Raw genomic sequence first — 17,896 nt, forward strand, 5'->3', positions numbered from 1 at the left:
AGTTTCATTAGAATCAAGACTTGGTCTGTTTTGTTTTGTGTCGTATCCCCAGGATCTCAAACAGTGCCTGTCACAGAATATGTGTTCACTAAATAATTGCGGAATGAGAGAATAAGTAAATTATATTCTAATGCTCAGAAGTATTAACTACTTAACTTTTTTCTGGGGGTAGATATCAGCTCCCTCATTTTTCAAAGGGTCTGTAATTTCCAAGTACCCATCAATTCAATAAATATTGAATGCAACCTACTGTGCACCTTGCATTGGGCAGGTACTTTGACTACAGTAAGAGATCACAGTCTCTTTTCTCAAGCAGTTGGGACAGAGAGTCAAATGGAAAATTACAGTGGGAATTCCAGAGAAAGTATATGAGCTTTCCCTGGGTCGATGGTCAGGAGGCAAGTAGATGAAGAGGGAGTGGAAGCCTGTTTCCAGCTTCCCAGATGTGCACAGGGAACCCTTCCAATCTACAAGCCCTGTGAAGGAAGTTACATATTTAACTTGCTCCAGGTTTGGGGCGCAGACTCCTCCTTGCAGACACCTCCTACAGAGGTGCATTTATGGAAAGGTGAGGTGGGGTAAGAGTGAAGAAGCGGGAAAGAAAAAGAGTTCAACTCCAGCTTTAAAACTAGATGATATTTGTTAGAATCCATTCATTTCATAAAAGACGGCACTGTGTAGAACATTTAGAGTTAGATCTGCACATTCCTTTACATTGTCCCCAGGGCTCTATAATAAAATTCACATTATATTTAACCTTCGGGGCCCACAGCACAGTGCAAAGGTCCTCAACGCTTTCTCTGTTCCGCGTTTTTGAAGCTAAGGCAGGTCCTATCAGAGCGGCAGCAACCGCGGCGTGAAGGCAGAATCGCTGAGCGTCACTCACAACGTCCCCATTGGAGAAACAGAATTGTCCCACACTCCGGGATCTTCATAGTCGGCTCTTCTCAAGAGTCTCCGGGTACTTTCCTGTTGGCCCCCCGCAATTCCCTGCGCTGACCTGGGAGGAGTCGACCTCCTGAGGACTCTACCAACTGAGAAGCGCAGGGGTGGAGTGACTGATTGTGCTGAGATAAGTGGAGTAGGATGGAAACGAAAATGCCTTAAATAATAAATCAAGCAATTTTGTTTAACAAACTATTGGGCGAAACTCCCTGGACCTCTGAGAAATAGGTTTTTCTATCTTTCAATCTAAAACAACCCCTTCATTCCCCTACACTTGGCGCGCCTGGCCTTTGGTCTCTCCTGCGCCGGGTGACCCCGCCATCACGTGCTCCTCCTGTCCTTCTGGCTGAACGTGCATCCGCTGAGTGAACTGCCGACCCATGGCAGCCCTTTTGAGACCTGCCCGCTGGCTCTTGGGTGCCGGGTCGTCCCTCCCGCTCTCCCTGCGTCTCCTCACGGGAGGCCCAGGTCGGCCGCACGCCGCCCCCTGTCTGCCCGCCGCTCGCGCCCGGCTTTTTGCGGGGTGAGTGCGCGGGTTCTGCCTCCAGCCAGGCTCCGCGGGGTCGTCTGCGCTTGCCGGAGCTGGGCCCGACTTTAACCGGTCCAGGCTCCTAGCTGCCCCACGACCTAGCTTCCTGGGGCTTTTGGACCACTCGCTCCTCCAGGGTTTTCTAGTGACGGGGTCGTACGTCTCCAGAAGGTCATGGCCATGGGCAAGGCTAGCTTCCGGCTTGTTGCTGCCCTCTCTGCTTCGGGACTGGGTCTCTTCTGTCCTTTGGCTGCTCAGGGCCGGTGAAGCTGAGGGGGCCTTTGAAGGCTGTTGTGGGGGTCAAAGAGGGAAACACCACCCGATCCCCACAATGGTGTTTCCCTCTTTAGGATTGGCATGCTTGGGTGCTGTCCCACGTGGGTTCAGTGTTGGTGATTAGTAACCGTGTAGTATTTAGGACCCGAAAACTTTAGTTTTTTTTTTTTTTTTTGGGCCGGGGAGATGGGTTGGGAGTTTTGGATGACCCAGGGATAGTTTAGAGCTGGACATCTGATTATGATCCTTTTGGGCTTTTGCCTGCGTTTTCTTAAATGGAATTTTTCTTCCATATTTAGGAAGGTGGGTTGGGAATTGTCACAGTGGAATCTGACATTGAATGAGTGAGTGAACACATGCAAAGTACTCTATTAGGATCCGGCGAAATAAAGGCACGTTAAAAATTGGGTGGGTGATAATGTGTGATTAAATGCCCTCCTAGATTGAGATTATAGGGAGAAAGGTTTGGTATCAATTTGCCGGGAGTGGATAAGGGAGGTTGATGAACGTGTTAATTTGAGTAATAGTCTAGTTACCTGGAAAGGAGGTTTAAGTTTAACATTGGAGAGAAATGATGGTGGAAGAGTTCATAAAGGTAATTTGAGAGTTAGCATAAAGACTGAGAGCTAATGATATGGAATGGGAGGGTGTGGAGGAGGAAGTCTGGACTGCAGGCTCCTCAGTTTATTTGCATTATGCCATTGGACAAATCACTTACCATCTCCAGACCTCAGTTTTCTTAGCTGTAAGATGGAAGCGGTAAGAGTGTTATTAGAGTATTGCATGGGATTATATAAAGCATTTAATAAAGGGCCTGACATATAGTAAGTGCTATATAATGACAATGATTATATGGACCTTTTTGCACCAGCCAGCTGATCTCTACATAAAACTAAAAGAAGGAAATCCTTGCTTATTTATTTATTTATTTTTGTGGTGCTGGGGATTGAATTTAGGGCCTTATGCATTTGAGGCAGGCACTTTACCAACTGAGCTATACTCCCAGGCCTGTTTTATGATCATGTGACTTACTCATAAATCTTTGGAAACTAGTGCTTTTTGTATCGGGCTTGAACAGTTAACCTTCAGAAATCATGCCTTGCCTTCATAGAATGACATCTCTTCGTTTTCAGAGTTTCTTTTGGGAAACTTGTGCCAATTACTCTTATTTTTCTCTAGTCTTTCCATCCCTGTGAGGCCAGAGGAGTGTCAATGTCATTTTTCACCTTGACCCTTGCATTTGAGGGAAGCTGACTAAAAAGGTAATGTAGTAGAAAGGTTTTTGGTCAGGGTGCTCATCAGACCTGGGCTGTTTCCTTGCTGTATAATCTTAAATGTCTTACCTAAAATGTCTGAGCCTAAGTTTTTTTTTTTTTTTTCTGTAGAGTTAACTAGGCCTTTCCCCACTACTGGCAATGCTACTTTCGTGTTTTGGATTCACTAAAATGTTTTCTCAGAGAAGGCCTACTTTGACATCAACCTAAAAATCTACATTATCCTATTTTAGTTTTATCCCTGGCATATTTCACTTATCTGATGTTAGTATTTATCGTTCTCTGTTTTCTTCGTAGAAGGCAAGCTGCCTGAGAGCAGGATTTTGTCTGTGGCCGGTATGTTCAGATCAGAGCAGGCAATAGAGAAGTATTTGCTGTTTCTTGGATTCTGAACATTCTTTCTATACAGTCTGGCACTCCAGAGCTTGTCAGCAAGACCAGATTGTTTCCAATTGGAAACAAAACTTTTCACAGGATTATTACTCTAGAAGCTTTCGAGTCTCTTTCCTGTCCATTCTCTAGTCTCCTTCCTTTTCTTGCTTCTCATTCAGTCTTCTACCCACTGTAGTCACTGGCATAGGACATGACTGTGTTGTTAGTAATTTTTTTGTTGAAACTTCTTTAAATTGTAAAACTCATGTTTTTTGAGGAACAGTTGTAAGGTGTGTGGTGGGAGAATAAATCAAAAATCACCCTTATTTCTGTCATCCAAAGAGAGCCATTGATATAGTACATATCCTTTATTAAGTATGTGTAAAATGTATGTTCATTTTATTTTTAATTTTTGCAAAGGACATCTTAATTACCAAATCCACTTTTTAGTCTTTAATCTCTGACTTACTATTCTGTTTTCTAGTTTTCTCTTCATGAGAGCCTTACCCTGGCATTGATGTCACTTTTGATTTTCTTTTCTGTGGGATTTTTTTCTCATTGCTTTTTTTCTATGTTCATTGAATGCTTGTGTCCTTAAGGGTTTTACCTTTGGTCCTTTTTGTTCTGTCACTTTTTCCTTCTCTGGGGGTGACTTTTTTTATTTTTAGGGTAAAAATATTATTATTATTAGCTCTTGCCTACCTTTCTGGTGGTAGCCTTGTTTCTCCTCTTGGATGTGAACTGTCTGCTAGGTACCTCTGCCTGGTTGGATGACAAGTCCTTCAAATCTAAAACATCTGAATCTGGACTCACCTTTCCTCCCAAATCACTTCTTCCTGTGTTCCCTGTTTTTGTGAATGTTGTCTTTTCTCTTTCCCAAAAGAACCTGGATATCTTTGTTCTTGACTTCTCCTTCCCATCTAATTCCTCTTCGTTTATTTATTGCATGAATGATTAAATTCTGAGATCTACTTTGGAACAAATCACTACTTCCTCCAACCCCATTATCTTTCCCTAGTGTTCCTGGTAACTTTACCTTTATTTTGTTTGTTTATTTATTTTTATGTGGTGCTGAGTATTGAACCCAGTGCCTCAAGCATGCAAGGCAAGTGCTCCACCACTGAGCCACAACCCCAGCCCCTGTCCCAGGTAACTTGATCATGTCATTTTCCTATTTATAATTAAGCCCTGTTGTGTCATCTTGTGGTTCCAGTATCAGATCCAGAAGCTAGCATAGGTATTTCTAAGCTAGAGATGCCTCTGGGAGCCTCACCACTTATGTGTCCCTAGAATATGGGAAGACTTCTGTTCTCAAAGTATAACCAGAACATTCATTAACATTATTGTATGTGTAACCACCAATATTTCAGATCTGGCTCTTATTCCTCAAAGGCAGGGTCTGATTCCTTTTGTCTCCCTCTAACTTTGTGGCTTGTAGTAGGTGTCAAGTTATTTGTTGAGTAAACAATGAACATCTTAGATGTTGGTAAAGGAATATTGTGAGATACAAAGAAGATTAAAGGGTTCTTAACCCATTGATATTATTACATGTGCTTGTACAAATTCATACTAATCTTGATTTCTAGGTATGTCCTGTCTCAGAAGGACAGAGAAAAATGAAAAAAAAAAGTGAAATTATTAAAATTTATCAATCTGTTTTCAAAACTGAAGGACCAGAAAGAGTGTACCTCTGTTTTTGCTTTGGTCTTGCTCTTCATTCCTTATTTTAGTACTTTAGCACTTTTTTTTTTTTTTTTTTTTTGGTACTGTGGATTGAACCTAGGGTGCCTCAGTCCTTTTTTTATTTTTTATTTGAGACAGTCTTGCTAAGTTACTACGACCTCTCTTAAGTTGCTGAGGCTGACCTCTAATTTGGGAACCTCCTGCCTTACCCTCCTGAGTTGCTGGGATTACAGGTTTAACTGAACCTGATGTCCTTTTCTTTTCTTTCTTTCTTTTTTTTTTTTTTTTAAAGAGAGAGTGAGGGGGGGGGACAGAGAGAGAGAGAGAGAATTTTAACATTTATTTATTTTTTCTTAGTTCTCGGCGGACACAACATCTTTGTTGGTATGTGGTGCTGCTGAGGATCGAACCTGGGCCGCACGCATGCTAGGCGAGCACGCTACCGCTTGAGCCACATCCCCAGCCCTTTTTTTTTTTTTTTTTAACAAATGCTTTCTTCCAGCTCTTACCTTATTCTCTGTGAGAAGGGGGGGAGTAAATACTCTTGTTTTCTCACATTTTTCTTGTGAGAAATTTTAGAATAATGCTTGTGTGCTTCACAGGAAAGATATAGTGTGAGCTAAATCTGTTTGGAGTGGATTTAGACTGATGATTGACCCAGAGGTGAAAATTACATATTACTTTGTAATAGAATGGTGTGATTTCTACTTATAAAGTTGGAAAAAAAAGAAACTTTCCTTTGTTTACCTCTCAGTTTGGAAAAATTTTAATGTATTAAGAGTCTATCTGAATCCTCTGGTCTTGTGAAGTCTGACAGATTCACCTCTGCTCAATGTTTGTGAATTACAGAAGACTATGACAAACACATTTATACCTATTAGATGTATGCTGTCCCCAAGAGGGGAATATAGTGCTGTGGTATTTCAAAGAAAAGAGTAATCACATTTGTTTTGTGGTAGGGGACTACTTGAGTTTTAGGGTCACATGATTAAGGATGTGCAGTATTCCAAGGGTAGAGAAGCCCGTGAAAATATTGAGCTGTATTTTTATTCTGTGCAGCATGGAGGAGGCTGATAGGACAAAGACCGGTTGATTCCTTGAAGCCCAAACAGGTTGGTTGACTGGTTGATGGTTAGAACCATTGGAGGATTAAAACCCATTGGAGGATTTTGATACAGGTCTTCATAAAGTTCACGTAGATTACAGGATAGCTAGACGTTGGGAGTGGACAGTTAGGAACAATGTTGGTACTGCAGGGAGAAAGTTCATTGTGACTAAGCTTTATAAGATTAAAAAAAAAAAAAAAAAAAAAGCAAAACAAAAACCCAGACAGTAGAAATCTATTGAGTACCTTCTGTTATAATAAGAGCTATTATTTATTGAGCACTGCTTTGTTAATTTAAACATCTATTTTTTTTTTCCTAATGTGATCTTCACAAGGTAGACTTTGTTGTTTTGTGATGCTGGGTATTAAGCTCATGGTCTCACACATGCTAGGCGAGCACTACGCCATTAAGCTAAATCCCCACCCTTAAGGTAGACATTTTTATTCAAATGAAGAATCTGTGCTTAGAAAGATCTCTGCTAATTCATTTAAAAAAGAAGAAAATGCTTTCATAAACACTTAGTTAATATTTGTTATTTGTACTTTGCTAGGTCCTTTGTTTACACTTTCTTAGTGTTGCTCAAACTTCAGGCATTTGTATACTGCCTTCAGATTTTTTGCCAAATCTGAGTACTTTTGAACTGTTACTTATACTTAATGTTTTTTCTGTTGGCCTTAGGTAGGTTTAAACTAACATTTTTAAAATTTAATTATATCTCAAGCAAAAATGATAGTAAAATAAAGACTTGATGTAATAGGGATTTTTAAAAAAATTATGTTTAAAGATAATTAAACCAATGGACAACTTAGTCTCAATGCTATGAAAGTCATCTTACCTAGCAGAAATGTTTATATTGGGAAGGATGGCATCATCTCATTTAATCTTCACAAGTAATAGCCTTGTAAAGTAAATACTGTTTTTATCCCCTAGATTATAGGCTTAAAGAATATCTTGTGTTGTAACAAAATACTGGGTAATTTACAATGAAGAGAATTTTGTTTCTCAGTTCTGGAGGCTGAGAAGACCAGGACTGAAGGCCTGGCCTGTGGCAAGGGCCTTCTTTCTGAATCATCTCATGGTGGGAGGCAAAAAAGAAAGAGGATCCATTTCTGAAATCCCCTTTCAAAAGGCATTGAACCACCCATGAATGACCTCTTAAAGACCCTTCCTTCCTTCCTTCCTTCCTTCCTTCCTTCCTTCCTTCCTTCCTTCCTTCCTTCCTTCCTTCCTTCTCTCTCTCTCTCTCTCTCTCTCTCTCTCTCTCTCTCTTTCAGTGTAGATGGACACAACACAATGCCTTTATTTTTATGTGGTGCGGATGCAACCTGGGTCCTGCCCATTCTAGGCAAGCGCTCTACTGCTAAGCCACAATCCCAGCCCCCCACTTCTTAATACTGTTACACTGGCGATTAAATTTCATCAACTGTTTTGGAGGAGTAAACCTTCATTCAAACCAAAGTGGAGAAAATTGCAGTAACTTGGTCAAAGTCTCACACATTTTACAGATAGCAGAGCCTAAAGGCAGGCCAGAACATGGGGCTTAAGCCTGTGTTCCTAAAGCTGTGGTGTTTTCACTATGCCTTGAAGCCTCTTGTTTGTAAGATTATACTTATTAAGTGTTCATAAAAATGGTACATAATCCAGTGAGATGTATATAGAGGGTTAAGTAAGCCTACTTAGGGCACTTTTACATGAAATTTTCTTCCATTGTGTGGGAATTGAGAATTAATAAGTTGTATTGGTGAGACTGTTGCCTGGAGTTTGTATTTAATTCAGGTAGGGGCCTTGGGAATATGTTTCTTTCCCTTCTGCACTGCCCACTCTGGGTTAAGCTTCATTTGATTTCTCAACTAGACTACTGCAATAGTATCTGTTTTATCAAAGGACTGTATACCATTGGGTGTCTGGGGCAGTTTTTCCCAGTAGAACATAAGGATTTGGAATTGCTTGGTGGATTGGAACAACAGCCTCATTTTTTTCCCTAAATGGTGTCTATTTAATAATTCTGGTGGTTCCTCCCAACAGGTAGACAGTTTAATGTTTTCCCCTCAAAACAGAACTGGATCATATCATAACTCACGTTTATAAACCTTCAACAGAATCGGCTAGGATTCACTTCTTTGAATAAGATCTACCTAGGATAAAATCCCAATTGCTTACCTTCAAAATCCATGATCCAGCCCTGTCTTATCTGTCCTGCCTCATCTCTGATGCCATCTGTTGTTTGCTTACTTGGCCTATTGACTGCTCTACCTCTGTCTGGAACACTCATCCCCTGCTAGATGGGTAGCCATTCCTTTTCATCCTGAGCCCAGACCTTTAAATATCACCATCCTTAAACATTTATCTAAAGTAGAGCCTCACTGTTAGTCTTTTATTACTTATTAATTTTCTTCATAGCTCTTTCCACGATTGGTGTATTTATAAAAAGCTTAATTATTATCAGATATATTCACTAGCTAAACAGAAATCCTAGCATAGTGTCTTCTACAGAGAAAGGTGCTCAATATTTTCTTTAATAAATGAAGGAACTTAGGTCCATTGTGATTAAAGGAATAAACAATTATAGGATCTTAAAGGAAGGATGACATGAAGAAAGACGACTTTGGGAATACTGATTTGGCAATTTTGTGGAGAGAAGCTGAAGCCTGAGAAACTAATGAAGATTTTATTGCAAAAGATCTGTGTATTCTGGTTTCATCAAAGGCCTAAGAAAGAAATATTCAGGGACTCAGCAAATGGTATGTGAAGAACGTGAGAGAGATTGAGCAGTTAGATAATTATCCTTAGATTATTATTTTTTTTCATACCAGGGATTAAACCCAGGGGTGCTTAACCACTGAGCCACATCCCTAGCCCCCTTTATAATTTTTAGTTAAGAGATAGGGTCTCACTGAGTTGCTTAAGGCCTCCCTAAATTGCTAAGGTTGATCCTCCAGCCTCATCCTCCTGAGACTCTGGGATTACAGGGCATACCCTTAGATTTTGAATTTGAGGGAATAGCAGAGTAGTGATATAGGTGGTAGCAGTGGAGGAATATCAACCACTTTTAGGAGGAGTCATCATCTTTTTGAACTTTTGACATGTTAAAACTCAGGTGTATCCAGCAGTGTATAAAAGAAGTATCTGCTAGGACCAAGTGGTCAGGTATGCAGGCTGGTTCAACATCATTTGGTATAATTCACCATATTAACAGGTTAAAGAGAACTCGAAGGGAATAGTTAAATTAGGGATTGATCAGAACATAAGATGTGCATTTGAGATCTCCATTGTCTATAGAATGGTGCAACAAAATAAACCAAGAGAATTGCTCTATGGAAATAAGTCTTATATTTTACAAACATGCCATAAAATCCAGATTCTTACTTGTTGGCCATTGTAGGCTTTCCATGATCTATTCTTACCTTCCCTGAGTAGGTTTAAGTTTTATTACTCTCCAGTGTGAACTCTTCTTTGCAGCCAGATTAGTTTCCTTAATGCTCTACCACATTGGGCTCATTTCAGAATGAAGACTGCCCAAGAACAGATCCTGGCCCTGTCATCCTGTTATTAGTGAGATATTACTGTGACTTTTTGGGCAAGTTGCTTCAGTTTTCTCATCTGTAAAATGAGGGTTATAGTAAAAATTTTCTAGTATCTAGCATGTATTAAACACATGAAAAAATATCTGTATTTCTTTTAAACTCCTGAGTGACACTAAAATGGCTCATAATGTCAGTGAAGAAGAGAAAAACAAGGAGGGCAGTGTCTTATGAACTGGTATGGTTAATTTGGTATATATTGAAGAAATGCTAATGCTTTACTAAAAATTTTATTTAATAAATAAACAGTATAAAAACATACAAAGAAATCTAAAAATTCAATAAGAAAACTTATGACCCAATTAAAAAAATGGGCAGAGGAACTGGAGATATGGCTCAGTGGTAGAGTGATTGCCTAGCATATGTGAGACCCTAGGTTTGAATCCTCGCACCACAAGGGAAACAGACAAAACAGCCAGAAAATCTGAATAGATGCATCATTATAGAAGACACAGGGGTATCAAATAATCATATGAAAATGCTCAACACAATGTGTCATAGAGAGTTGTAAATCAAAATGACGATGAGATAGAGATGCTATACCTATTATGATTAAAATCCAAAATTCTGAAAATATCAAATGCTGGTGAGGATATAGAAAAACAGGAACTCTTTTTGTACATTGCTGGTAGGAATACAGAGTGGCACAACTATTAGGGCAGGTAGTCTGGCAGTTTCTTACAAACTTAGAAACATAGGTTTATCCAGATTAGTTTATCCAAATGAGTTAAAAATTTATGTCCTCATGGAAACCAGCACACAGATGTTTATTTAGCTTTATTTGTAATTGCCAAAAGTTGGAAGCAACCAAGAGGTCTTTCAGTAGTTGGAGGTACAAATTGTATATATCCACATAGTGTAATATGAGGCAACAATAAAAAGAAATGAGCTTTGATACCATGAAAAGATGTAGGAACAGTAAGTGAACACTACTAGAAAAGAGCCAGTATGAAAAGGCTGTGTACTTTATTTTGTAACTGTATGACAGCCTGGAAAAGACAAAGCTACAGACACATGAGAAAATCAGTTCTTGCCATGGGTTCAGAAGGAAGGTGGAAGGCAAGACTAGGTGGAGCACAGGTCATTAGGGCAGTGAAATATCGTGTATGGCATAATGATGGATACATGTATTTTTCACCCTATGGATTTGTACACAATGAACCCTAGTGTAAGCTATGGACCTTGGTTAATAATAATGTACCAATATTAGTTGGTTGTTTGTAACAAATATAGGACACTAACATTAGACATTAGAGGGGAAACTGGTAAGGAAAGAAGGAATATGGGAACTGTACTTTTTGCACAGTTTTTATGTAAACCATATATTGCTTTTAAGAAATGGTATAGGCTTAAAATGGGAATTCTGTGGAAGTCTCTATAATAATCTGGTCCATATCTACATATAAATATATATGAAATATATATTTGAAATATGGACACTTGCATATCAAGTTGGTATTAAAGAGTAAAAGTAAAAACCACTGGGTTGATAATGTGCCTCAGTGGTAGAATGCTTGCCTAGAATGTGCAAGGCCATGGGTTTAATTAATCACCATACTGCAAAAAATAAAACCATTACCACCACTATCATTTTTGTAAAACAAACAGGCCCCCAGAAAAATAGCCATTTAAAATGCCAGATGTTACCAGAGGAAATCATGTGTTACCTGAATATTAGTGGTGAGTGCCAGAGTTTCAGGAGGGAACCTGAGGTGTTTAACTAAAAAATGTAAATGAACTACTATGATAGTTGGTTGAGATAATAAAATAATTTTCTCTTATGTAGTTACATCAGTTTTGGTTGTTAGAATCTGGAGACAGTGTGCTCCAATTTAAGCATGCCCTTAGTGTGGAGCCACTTTTATTAACCCCTGTTTCTTTCCTTCCATTACAATATACCCGTTGCTTAGGTCAGTGAAGTTCTTATTTCCCTCAAGGTGTATTACAATGGTCAAGCACTTGCTTAGTATGCTCAATGGCCTGGGTTCAATCCCCAGTGCTACTAAATGACTGAGTCAATGAATTCTGGGCTGTATAATTAATGTAGAAAGCACTGGAGAATTCTTTGTTTAAATGTATAATTCTCTTGACTTTTTAGTAAGGAAAATGAGCTTGAGAGTGTTCATAATGATTTACTGGTTTTTACACATCTATTTTATCCCTGAATCTTGTTTGTGCCTTTACCAGTTATCAGATTTGAGTTGTGTGAAAAACTGGCAAGAGTACTTCGCTGCCATTTTGAAATTTCTGTGTTAATTAGCTTTTCACTCTTGCCTGAACTTGACACATTGTTATGGGGGATTTAAAATAATTGTTACTGTTTGCTTGACACCAATAAGGGCATAGTTCAGTAACACTTGATACAGGAACAAATAAGTGGCCAAGGAAACCTTTGGGAAGGAAGGGACAAATAAATATGTTATATGGTATGTTGGTAGTGCCACACTTAGTTAATTCAGCTCATTTAATAGACATTTATCTGTTAATTATCTACAATGTGCTGATCATTAAGTTTATAAAGATAAGACATTGTGAGCTGGGGATGTAGCTTGCTGGAGTGCTTGCCTAGCATGGGCAGGCAACTCCCAGAACTGCTAGGAAAAAAAAGGAAGAATAAAGGAAAAGAAAAGGTAGTCTTTTTGGTTGAAGTCCTAGTTTTTCCCATTGTTTTCCGATTTATTTATTTGTATAAGTGGAATTCTATCATCTTACGATGGAACCTCTGGTATAGTTTTCTTTAGTGTAACTTCACCTACATAATCGTTCCATTTGGGGCTCGTTTTCTAGGTTAATAGCATAGGATAGGAAAGCAATAGCTTTATTTTTCTTGGGTGCTGGTGATCAAACCCAGGGCCTCATGTATGCAAAGCAAATGTACTATACCACTGAGTTATACCCCTAACCCCTGCAGTTTTTTTTTTTTGTATATCTTTATTTATTTTTATGTGGTGCTGAGGATCGAACCCAGTTTCTCACATGTGCAAGGCAAGCACTCTGCACTGAGCCACAACCCCAGCCCTGCAGTTTACTTTTAAACTTACCACTGACTATGGTAGAAATGTGCACATGCTAGAAAAATGTGATTATCATCCTGGAGGCATTTTCTGAATTAATAAATATTTTTACATTTTGCTTATTAATTATATACTTAGTATGTAATACTTGGTTATACTTATTGACTGCTGTAATTAAGATATTTGTGGAGTAAGTGTATACATTTTCAAGAATTACAGGTGTTGTCAGTTTAAAATGGTAGATATTTGAATGAGAGAAAGCCTTTAAACTCAAGTGTTTACATCAGGACTTTGGGATACATAAGGATTATTTTCTTTTTTTTTTTAGAATTTTAATATTTATTATTTATTGGCAGACACAACATCTTTCTTTGTATGTGGTGCTGAGGATCGAACCCGGGCCACACGCATGCCAGGCGAGTGCGCTACCACCTGAGCCTCATCCCCAGCCCAGGATTATTTTCTTAAGTCTGATATTTGTGGATCAAGTGCAGACTATATTGCCATGAAGTGAAATACCTCTGATCTCATATTTTAGATCATTTGGTTACATGTTAGTCTCTGTATTATTAAAATACTGAACTGTTTAAAGTTTGCTTCCTTTTTATAAATACATGTGTATTACTATGACCTTAGCTAATTTTTAAGCATTTTTCTTTCTCTTCTGACTTTTCTAAAATTATTGAAGTTTAAAATGGGAAGCATAGTTTTAAAAAATCATTTATTTATTTATTTATTTTAGTTGTAAATGGACACAATATCTTTCTTTTTATTTATTTATGTAGTGCTGAGGATCAAACCCAGGGCCCCACACATGTGAGGCAAGTGTTCTACCACTGAGCTACAACCCCAGCCTGCATAGTTTTTGTTTATTTTTTTAATGGTTAGTTGTTTCAAATAATTAGGGAACTACACAACTAACTTTTTGACAGATAAAAATTGATGTTTCAAATTTCTTTAGACTGCTGAGAAAGGATTTTGACCTGAATAATCCTATAAAGAAACTGCCTAGAAATTAACTTTTTATTCCAAATAAAATAAGCTTGCTATTTACATTTTAAATACATAACCCCAAAAACATTTGAAAGTAGTTTTAAGAATTTGGATATAGTTTAGATATATTGTCTCACTTATAGAGGCAAGAAGAACTTTGTAGTATAATTCATTTTCCTTTTTTTAACCACGATTTAAAACACACCATATTATTACCTTTTAAAACTATTTGAAATTATTATTATTATTTTGGGGGGAGTATCAGGTATTGAACTCAGGGGACTCGACCACTGAGCCATATCCCCAGTCTTATTCTGTATTTTATTTAGAGACAGGATCTCATACTGAGTTGCTTAGAGTCTCACTTTTGCTGAGGCTGGCTTTGAACTTGTGATTGTCCTGCCTCAGCCTCCTGAGCCCCTGGGGTTATAGGAGTGGGCTACCGTGCCTGGCCAAAATGATTTTATGTTGAATGTTATCAAGGTACTCTCCATTGCTCAGAAGATACTCTATGTATATAATTTGTGTGTGTGTGTGTGTGTGAGAGAGAGATTTTATCTAAAACAAAAGTCAAACTTTCCTATCGATGCATACTTCTCTGAATATTATTATGTGATTTAAGGTATTTATTAACTAATTAGTAACTTTATGTAAATTTTGCTCAGAAAGATGATCTATATAGATAGCAGTTGACTTAGTTTATTCCTAATTATGTTTCATTTTCTAGAAAACTACTAAGCCAAGTGAGGCTTTATGCCATTGTTGCTGAAAAAAAGAATGATCTTCAAGAGGAGCCTACTTCTTCTTCTAGAAGGAATGCTAATCAATTTGATTGGGCTCTAATGAGACTGGATAATTCTGTCCGAAGAACTGGCCGCATTCCAAAGGGACTTTTGCAAAAAGTCTTTGATAGCACATGTCGTTCAGGTATTTCAGATTTTTTCTGCTTAGAAAGTTGAGCCTTTGGGGCGGGGTTGTGACTCAGGGTAAAGCACTTGTCTAGCATGTATGAGACCCTGGGTTCAATACTCAGTGCCACATAAAAATAAATGAATAGGGCTGGGATTGTGGCTCAAAGGCAGAGCGCTTGCCTTGCATGTGTGAGGCACTGGGTTCGATCCTCAGCACCACATACAAAAATAAATAAAATTAAATTTTAAAAAAAGTTTAACTATAAACTCTTATGATGAGAAGTATTAATTATAACTACATTCATCTGTATTAAAAAACCATCATTGTTACTTCTAAATTATTCAGAATTGTTCAACTGCCACTACAGTCATTTTTAGAACATTTTTGTCACCCTTAAAAGAAACCCCTGCAGTCCTTACCATCAGTCCCCACCCACCCCACAATCCCTTCCGACCCTAGTTAACCATTAATCTATTTTCTGTCTCTGTAGTTTTGTCTCTTCTGGATATTTCATATAAATGGAATCATAAAATAGGTGGTTTATTTTTGTCTTTTGTCTTAAAGTCAGCGTTCAGGTACATGTAGATAAAGATTCTATACATAGGGAGGAGGAAATTTATATTATTGTTAACCAATTATAAAACTATTGGATATTCTTGAGTTTTAATTGGGTTCAATATTCTAATATTCTTGAGCGTTGTAACATTATCATAAGATACTGAGAAATGTAACCTTAGGTTCTGTGTTTTTAGAGTCACACATTACATAGATTTTATAGATTTCTTAAATGTATAAGTTTTTTACATTTCTTAAAGTGGACTAATATTAAAAAATTTTAACTTGTGATTTTTAGTAGCATTGTGGATTAGGATATGCTTTTTCTAATATTTGGGTACTACAATATTATCTTTGAGCCAAACATTTATAAATTTCAGTTTAAATTTTGATATTTATCTACATTATGTTGGCACTATTAAACATTGTCAATTTTTCTTCCATAGGTAGCCCAGGTGGTAATCAAGCCTTGCTTCTGTTGCGCAGCTGTGGTTCTCTCTTGCCTGAATTGAATCTTGCAGAGAGAACAGAATTTGCTCATAGGATATGGGACAAACTTCAGACACTGGGTATGATTAGTTGACTAACAGGATGTGTGTTAAAGGTCCCTCCCCCCCCAATAAAAATGTGTTTCTTTATATAAATGCTATAATTTTATGGAAGGCCTACTTGATTCATGATTTTTTGGTAATGTTTTATTTGGTGAGTTATAGTGACATCTAGGGGCATTAAGAATATAGTGATTTTTTTCATAACAAGTATTCCAACTTTGGTAAGAATAAAATAGGAATTTGGGGCTGGGGATATGGCTCAAGCGGTAGCGCGCCCGCCTGGCATGCGTGAGGCCTGGGTTCGATCCCCAGCGCCATATACAAACAAAGATGTTGTGTCCACCAAGAACTAAAACAAAACAAAACAAAAAAAGGAATTTAGCCTGTCAAAGTTATAACTGGACCTGCAATTTGATCAAGCAGTTACATTTGTTAGAATTTTGGTGCAGATGTACTTACATGTATAAAAGAGTATTTTAGTTTGTAATAGCAGGAAATTGGAATCAATGCTAATGCTGTTCACTGGGGTTTGGATGAATAAATTATGGAAAGTCTATGATAGAATACTGTGCAAATCTTTAAAAAATGAAGGTTGTGTTTGAATAATAATGAGGGATGTGTTCTCCAGATTATAAATAAAAATTAAGATTCAGAACAATATATAGTATAAAATACTACTTTGAAATAGTGTTTTTTCCTTACATGAATATGTATACAATATTAAAATGTTTCTGGAAGGATGATAAACATTAGATACAATTTTTACTCTGTCCTTTCTTATATCCTTTCAATTTTAAGCCATATGAATATAGCATATATTCAAAGAATAACTTATAAGACCAAATTTAAAAGACTGGCTTTTAAAATTTAATATACATTTCTGTTTTTTAAAAAATTTTAAATCTAGAAGGATGCTTCTTAAGCATATTAGAATCTAAAACCATCAGCTGTTATGCATAATACAATAGAATGTGCAATACTACTAGAAATAATTGTTTTTTACATGGTATGATTCTTTGTGGAATCCTTAAAATAATTAATTTGACATAGTAAATGTTTGAGAATCTGTAACTTTTCTAGTTTCAAAATAAGATTGATAGAGGATCCAATTAAGTGGTACCACAAATATGTAAAATACTGGGACTAGTCTTCAAAATGTAGAAAAAAACTGTAGAATAAAGACAGATCCTTACATCACAGTTTTGGATTCCTCTTGAATTCAGATTGGTGACAAGTTCATTTTTTTAAAGTCTAAAGAGTATGTATAAATGTTGGATTTCAGTATGGAAAAGGATTTTTGTCAGTATAAAAGCAACAGAATAACTGGGCATGGTGGCACACATCTGTAATCCCAGAAGCACCGGAAGTTGAAACCTGGGTTGAAACCCTAGTACTCAAAACAAAAACAAAAAAACAGCAGAAAAGTGATAAATTTTCTCAATCTGGTTTATTTCACCTAACATGTCGTTCTCCATTTCCATCCATTTACCATCAGATTTCACAATTTCATTCTTCTTTATGGCTGAGTAAAATTTCATCGTGTATATATATCACATTTTCTTAATCCGCTCATCTACTGATGGGCATCTGGACTGATTCCACAACTTGGTGATGGCGAATTATGCTGCTAAAAATATTGATGTACCTGTATCACGATAGTCCGCTGATTTTAGTTCTGTTAGATAAATGGGAGTGGGATAGCTGGTTTGCTAGTATGGTGATTCCATTTCTTGTCTTTCAAGGAATCTCTATATTGCTTTCCAGAGGAGTTGTACTAATTTGCAGTCCCATTAACCCATGTATGAGTGTACCTTTTTCCTCAGATCCACACCAACATTTATAATTATTTGTGTTCTTGATAATTGCCATTCTGACTGGTGTGAGATAAAATCTTATTACAGTTTTGACTTGCAAAAAAAAAGAAAAGTGATAAAGAATTGGCTATAGGGCCAGGGTTGTGGTTCAGTGGTAGAGCGCTTGCCTAGCATGTATAAGGCACGGGGTTTGATCCTGGCACCACATAAAAAAATAAACAAAATAAAGGTATTGTGTCCAACTACAACTAAAAAGAAAGAATTGGCTATAACTATTGGAAATTTCTAGGG

At 37.5% G+C, this 17,896-nt stretch overlaps 1 protein-coding gene across 1 annotated transcript in view; it reads left to right on the forward strand.

Annotated features, from left to right (window-relative positions):
- Positions 1 to 1,261: 1,261 nt before the first annotated feature.
- The window catches only part of Lrpprc (leucine rich pentatricopeptide repeat containing), a 105,770-nt gene continuing 89,135 nt past the window's right edge, over positions 1,262 to 17,896 (forward strand). The window contains exons 1-3 of the mRNA XM_005324518.5: positions 1,262 to 1,468; positions 14,501 to 14,700; positions 15,687 to 15,809. Of these exons, the coding sequence (XP_005324575.1) occupies positions 1,326 to 1,468; positions 14,501 to 14,700; positions 15,687 to 15,809 (466 nt within the window). The 5' untranslated portion in view covers positions 1,262 to 1,325. The remainder of the gene's footprint in view (positions 1,469 to 14,500; positions 14,701 to 15,686; positions 15,810 to 17,896) is intronic.

Source organism: Ictidomys tridecemlineatus, chromosome 12 (genome assembly GCF_052094955.1).
Source record: "Ictidomys tridecemlineatus isolate mIctTri1 chromosome 12, mIctTri1.hap1, whole genome shotgun sequence".
NCBI classification, from domain to species: Eukaryota; Metazoa; Chordata; class Mammalia; order Rodentia; family Sciuridae; genus Ictidomys; species Ictidomys tridecemlineatus.